General features: G+C 40.2%; 1 protein-coding gene across 1 annotated transcript; it reads left to right on the plus strand.

Annotated features, from left to right (window-relative positions):
• Positions 1–5: 5 nt before the first annotated feature.
• LOC130456246 (ubiquitin-like modifier-activating enzyme 1) lies at positions 6–5,394 on the plus strand (the record flags this gene model as incomplete). Its single annotated transcript, XM_056809948.1, has 17 exons — positions 6–44; positions 207–383; positions 816–920; positions 1,002–1,082; positions 1,268–1,423; positions 1,576–1,741; positions 2,261–2,457; positions 2,556–2,620; positions 2,820–3,015; positions 3,112–3,186; positions 3,520–3,709; positions 3,786–3,874; positions 3,996–4,088; positions 4,211–4,402; positions 4,533–4,634; positions 4,716–4,816; positions 5,035–5,394. Coding segments are annotated over 17 exons (2,160 nt in total), but the record flags the coding sequence as incomplete, so codon positions are not given.
• Positions 5,395–7,182: the final 1,788 nt, after the last annotated feature.

Below are 7,182 nucleotides of genomic sequence, written 5' to 3' on the forward strand. Positions count from 1 at the left end.
AGTTCTGCAGCCAGAATGGCAGACTGCCTCGTCCCCAAAACCAGGTACTTATTATTCAGAAAGAAAAGGGGATAGAATTGATGTGAGGACCTTGTGAGAGAAGAACATTGGTGCTTGTTTCTTACATTCCTAGGGGGAGAGGTTGCCATTTGGAATATGGTCTCTTCTAACTAACACCTTTTCCCTCTTTCTTAACCCACCTACAGACAGATGCTGCAGAAATGGTTGGACTGGCACAGGTGGTAAATGAATCTGCCCCACCCCAGGTGCAACAGAAAAACTTAGATAAGGAACTAGTACGACAGCTGGCTTATATGGCAGCTGGAGACTTGGCTCCCATCAATGCCTTTATTGGGGGTCTGGCTGCTCAGGAAGTAATGAAGGTAAGCAAGGAGATAAATTCTAGAAGCTGAAAGATGAAGAGTGAAAGGATTTCTCTCTTTAAAATAATATGATATTCTGTTGCATTAACCTGTTTTAAACTAAATTGTGGGTCATACTCAATTTTTGTCTGCAAACTAATCTAAATGCCTAATTCTATTTGCTTTCCCCTTACCCCCCCTAGGTTTTATCTCTGCTTATATTTTCTTTCTGTGTTTTCCTAAGCATCCTGGATTTCTTAGCCCTCTGTGTACGAGTTCATTGGAACTATGATCTGTTCTTACTCTAGTGATTATCTTATCTTTTGCCCCTTTTTACATCTGCATTCCTCTTGACGTGTTGTTTCAGTTTCTTTTTATGTTTAATTTGTTTCTCTAAATTTTTACAGCTCAGACTTGGTTGATCTCCTAAATTTGTTTTTATTTTGTGATTAGGCCTGCTCAGGAAAATTCATGCCTATCATGCAGTGGCTTTACTTTGATGCACTGGAGTGTCTTCCTGAGGATAAGGAGACCCTAACCAAGGCCAACTGTTACCCGGTATATATTTACTTAGGTACCAGAATGAAGTAGAGAAACTTTTGACAAGGCTTTTTGATATGATGTACCTTCTTGTTACAGAGGCAGACTCGCTATGATGGACAGGTGGCCGTTTTTGGCTCTGACTTACAAGAAAAACTGGGGAAACAGCGGTTTTTCTTGGTAAGTAACAAAAATTTACTGATATTTTCTGATTATACCTTAAATTTGAGCCCATGTCCACCCATAAGATTTATCTTTCTGATATTTTTTGTCTGTATCCTAATTGTTTCTCTTTATGGTACAGCCTTACTCCAAGAATCTCATTTTTTTATACCTTATTCTTCCATGAGCTTCTTTTTTCTCAGGTTGGGGCTGGGGCTCTTGGCTGTGAACTACTCAAAAATTTCGCCATGATGGGCCTAGGCTGTGGGGAAGGTGGAGACATTACTGTTACGGACATGGACATCATCGAGAAGTCCAATCTCAATCGTCAATTCCTCTTCCGTCCTTGGGATGTTACTGTAAGGATCGAAGTGGCATATCAAAAGTAGGATATGGGGGACCAAGTGTTTCCACAAAGTAGCATAAAAAGGGGTCTTGGTCAGTGTACTGGGTGGACTTAAAGTGCTGTAATAAAGTAATTCCAGTCTGCTCTGATATTCCAACCCTACAGAAGCTGAAGTCAGATACAGCAGCTGCTGCTGTGCGACAAATGAATCCACAGATACATGTAACTAGTCATCAAAACCGAGTGGGACCTGACACAGAACGAATCTATGATGATGATTTTTTCCAGACCCTAGATGGTGTGGCCAATGCGCTGGACAATGTTGATGCCCGTGAGGATGGAGGATTGGAATTTTCCTTCCTTATCTAAACTTTTTGTCTTGAATTAATGTAAAAGATAGTGAGAAAAAGATTTAGAGGAGCAAACTAATTTAGACATTAAAAGTCAGGTGGAACAACAAAATTATTTGTGTTTAGTCCAAGAGGATAAAATGAGTGAAAGTTGTAAATAATTAAATTAACAGTGTAGTATAGGGTATTGAAAAATATTTAGGGTAACTTACCACATTGAGAAGTGATTAATTGGGAGCAATTCAGTAAATAGAGACCTAAGTCTGGAGACTGCTGTCCGGGGTTAAATTGTGGCAAGTGATTTAGTAAATAAGTCTAAAAACCAGGAAAGGACATTGTTAAGGGAATTTAACACATGTTATCTACAATCAGATATTTTTTGCTTAGAAAGGATAAAAGTTTAGATTAGAAGACCAGTGAGGGTCTCTGCTAACTTGTACTGATCTCTCACAATCTCATGTAATTTCAGTTCGCCTAAGGATTCTTTTCTTTTACTCTAGGAATGTATATGGATAGACGTTGTGTCTACTATCGGAAACCATTGTTAGAGTCAGGCACTCTGGGAACTAAAGGGAACATCCAGGTTGTGATACCTTTCCTGACAGAGTCTTACAGCTCCAGCCAAGACCCCCCTGAGAAATCCATCCCTATTTGTACACTCAAGAACTTTCCCAATGCTATTGAACATACACTTCAGGTCTGGGAAATGGGTTTGGTTTTAGGGAGGGTTTATTATTATTACTAGGTTTCTCACCTTAATTAAATGAATAAAAATCCATACCTTGTCCCAAACAGTGGGCTCGGGACGAGTTTGAAGGCCTCTTCAAGCAGCCAGCAGAGAATGTTAACCAGTACCTCACGTTAGTATTGTTGTTCTCTTAACCCATATGTTTTCAGCTCTGACATTACCTAGAATAATCAGGGTATCTTTACATCTACCCTTGTTTCCTTGGAGTTAATTTGACAACCCCATTTGATGCTCTGGGAACTCAATCTCATTATAAATACTATTTCTGTTTTGAGGACTTTTACCTGCCCATCTATTTCCTTCCATTATAGGGACCCAAAGTTTGTGGAACGAACTCTGAGATTGGCAGGGACACAGCCTCTAGAGGTCCTAGAAGCTGTACATAGGAGCCTAGTGTTGCAGCGCCCCCATGACTGGACTGACTGTGTGCGTTGGGCCTGCCTTCATTGGCATGCCCAGTATGCCAACAATATCTGTCAACTCCTGCACAACTTTCCTCCAGAACAGGTATTCAGTTCATTCCCCAATCATCAACTGAGTTAAACACTCAAAACCAGCCTGGAGACTTCTGCTCACTTTCTGAACCTTTTTAATTTCTGGCAGCTCACAAGCTCTGGTACCCCTTTCTGGTCTGGACCTAAGAGATGCCCACACCCCCTTATCTTTGATGTTACAAATGTGAGTGTTATGCATACGTAGTCCTAACCCTTTCTGGGCCCATGTGAAGTAGATATCCAGTCCTTACTTTGAAAAACACCTAAATTTTGAGTAAGTATAGCTCTGTGGACTTTGGTAAGTTGTTAGTTTTTTTTTTTTTATCTTAGAATCAATTCTTTGTTCCAAGGCAGAAGAGAATTATGGCCCAGACGAGGGGGGGGGGGGGGTTAAGTGACTTGCTTAGGGTCACATAGCTAGGAAGTATTAGAGACCAGATTTTAGTTTTTCTCATCTTGGCAGATTACCTTTAAAGTCCTATATGTTGATCCTTTTTGGTTTGTTTCTTCCTCACAGCCTTTGCACCTGGATTACATCATGGCAGCTGCCAATCTCTTTGCACAGACATATGGACTAACAGGCTCAAAGGACCGGGCTGCAGTTGCTACTCTTTTACAGACAGTGCACATCCCCAAGTTCACCCCTAAATCTGGTGTCAAGATTCATGTTTCTGATCAGGAACTACAGAGTGCTGGTGCTTCTGTTGGTGAGTACCAATTGTTTATTCTGGATCCTTGGGATTATTTTTACAATTTTATTTTGAAACACTGTCATTTCCCTAGATGACAACCGCTTGGAGGAACTGAGAACTATGTTGCCCAGCCCTGAGAAGTTGCCTGGCTTCAAGATGTCCCCAATTGATTTTGAGAAGGTGATAGTAGGGTGTTGTGGGCCCAGAATAATTGAGGGAATGTGTATTTGTATGTATGTATGTTCTTCAGTTGCTAAGATGTAAAATTACCAATAGTCATATCTTACTATCTCCTTTGTAGGATAATGATAGTAACTTCCATATGGATTTCATTGTGGCTGCATCTAACCTACGAGCTGAGAACTATGACATTCCCCCTGCTGACAGGCACAAGGTGATTATATGAGTTTAAATTTTGTCTGTTTATATTGATGTTTATACAGTAATATGAACATAAATATTTTTGCTCTACTTCCAAGACTGACCAAAGTGGGGGCACATATTTGTTATTTACAGAGCAAATTGATTGCGGGAAAGATCATCCCAGCCATTGCCACTACTACTGCTGCAGTGGTTGGTCTTGTCTGTCTGGAACTGTATAAGGTGGTTCAGGGGCACAAGCGGCTTGAAGCCTATAAAAATGGTTTCCTCAATCTTGCTCTACCTTTCTTTGGCTTCTCTGAACCCATTGCTGCACCCCGTCACAAGGTAACATAACTGATATGGGGGGAATAAAGGGATAGGTGAAAGGATTTGGCCATGGGGAGGAGGAAGGGAAATATTTTTGTTGCGGGTAGATAAAACTGATGATGGACTTGATGAGCCTTCCTAATCACAGTATTATGACCATGAGTGGACTCTCTGGGACCGGTTTGAAGTCAAGGGACTCCAGCCTGGGGGTGAGGAAATGACTCTCAAGCAGTTCCTGGATTATTTCAAGGTAGCAATCTAAGACAGAGTGGGGTGGGGTGGGGTTAGAAGTTAGCATTTCTGATTGCAAATTCCTTTACCTTTACCACAGACAGAGCACAAGTTGGAAATCACAATGTTGTCTCAAGGTGTATCCATGCTCTACTCTTTCTTCATGCCAGCTACAAAACTCAAGGAGCGACTCGATCAGCCGTGAGCTTTTCAGGATAACTTTTGAGAATGAAAGACCTTTACCTAGGGAAATTGATAGACCCAGTTTTGTCCATACAAGTTCATTCTTTTGCTTTAGGGTCTTTTTTTAGTAGATGTTTGATGATTTCACAAAACAGTCTTGGTATGAGCCCAATTAGAGAAAGGTTAACTATCAATAGGGCCAAAACTTATGTTTCGTATTCTATTTTGAATCCCAGAATGACAGAGATTGTGAGCCGAGTGTCAAAGAGGAAGTTGGGCCGCCATGTGCGGGCATTGGTACTGGAACTCTGCTGCAACGATGATAGTGGTGAGGATGTGGAGGTGCCTTACGTGCGCTATACCATCCGCTGATCCCTGGCTGCTGGTTTTCCTACCCCTTCTCCATTCTTTTCCACTCTTCTTTAATTCCCTTCCTCCATCCTGCCCAACCAACTTTCCTCCCAGTAAGGCTGGCTGGGTGGTCCAGATCCACAGGAATATTCCACTGGCATACCTCTGCTCAGTTTAGCACTTGGGGAAACCTTTCTACTACTGTTTGAAACCTGAATTCAAAATAAAAGAGTTATTAACAGAAATCTTTGGCAATAGTTTTATGTGAGACTGTCATGGGAGACTTGGGAGACACAAATCTCTGCTATGTGTATTTAAGAATTGGCATGAAGAACTATTATTTCCTGAAATTTTCTTCTGATGATCTTGTTTGAAAGGAGAACATCACTCTCTAATGTTTGGTATGCCCAAGATGGGAAGGAGGCAGGTCAACCTAAAATGGTTATTAGAACATGTTATGACCCGTTTTTTTATTTTTAAACCTTACCTTCCTTCTGTCTTAGAATCATTTAGAATCAATACTGTTTATTGGTTCCGCGGCAGAAGAATAGTAAGGGGAATGGTGGTAGTGACTTGCACAAGATCACACAGCTAGGAATTTTGTGAGTCCAGATTTGAAACTAAGACCTGTAAACCTTAAAATTTCTTAGACTTATAAATGTTGGAAATTTCACCATTGGGAAATTTCATACTTGAAAAATTTATACATAGAGGGGTCTGAGGGGTGGTTGGAGAGTTTTGGCTCTGAGTGGTTGGAGAGGTGCTCTGAGAAGCTTGCTCTGAAGGTTTTAAAGTGATTTCCTTGTCACAGACCTTTTGTTTCAGTCCACTAAACCATCCAACTGCCCACATTATGTCCCTTTTCTACAAAAGTAAATACTAATTCATCCAATTATCTCTTCCAGACTTTATAATTCCCATTTAACAAAAGAATAAAAGTTCATTGAAACCTGCCTAAGAAGGAACTTATTGCTGACAGCAAAGTGTACAAGGGCTTGGATTGCAGTACTGTGTGTTGCCTTCTCAGGTCCTGCACATCATTATCATTCTTTAATAGAGCATTCCAAAATCCAAAGGAATTTGCACATCTCAGCCATCTTCCATTTGAACTGATTGTTGTAACTTAACCAAAAAACACCCTAATATTTTCACCTTAAATTGGTTCACAGGGCCTCATTTTATCTCTAGTTCCCAGGGAAAAGCACGTTTTAAATAGTTTCTAAATTAGTAGTTGACCAGACCAGACAATGTTGCAACTGGAGTCAGGAGGGCCCAAGTTCATAATTAGCTATAGCTGTCATCTGTTTCTCATTTGTAAATGGGGAATTTTAGGGCTTATAAGGACCAAATTCAATAAATGCTATATAATTTTTTTTCTATCACTTCACATCTCTGAAGATATAAATAAGGCATCCATTACATGCTTCTAAATTAATATATCTGTCAATACCACTCCAATTCTTTATTAATTCTTCCTGCCCTTTTTCTAGTTTCTATAAAACACTATAATAAAGAAAATGACCCAATGATTCTCAAAATGGTTGTCAATTTATAGCACATAGGTTGATAAACCTCATTTCCAAGTTTTTTAAAAAACATTTTATTTGGTTGTTTTCAAACATTCATGGGAGGGGGGAGATCATTTTCTTTTCCTTCCTCTTTGTCCCTTGATCCAAACCCATTTCTCTGTTGTTGGTATTTGCATGAGGGTGTTCATTTAGAGTCTCTCCTCAATCATATCCCCTCTACCCCTGTAGTCAAACCTCAGTGTTTTTACTCCCAGTTTGTCCTCTGCCTGTAGATAGTGTTTTTTCTCATAGATCTCTGCAGATTGTTCAGGGATGTTGCATTGACACTAATGGAGAAGAACATTACATTCAATTGTACCACAGTGTATCAGTCTCTGTGAACAATATTCTCCTGGCTCTGCTCCTTTCGCTCTGCATCACTTCCTGGAGGTTAAGTCTCCGTTTCCAGGTTTTAAAATGAATGTATTGAGAGAAATGATTGTTTTGAATCCTTATTTTCCATCT

This window comes from Monodelphis domestica, assembly GCF_027887165.1.
Source record: "Monodelphis domestica isolate mMonDom1 chromosome Y unlocalized genomic scaffold, mMonDom1.pri SUPER_Y_unloc_3, whole genome shotgun sequence".
NCBI lineage: Eukaryota > Metazoa > Chordata > Mammalia > Didelphimorphia > Didelphidae > Monodelphis > Monodelphis domestica.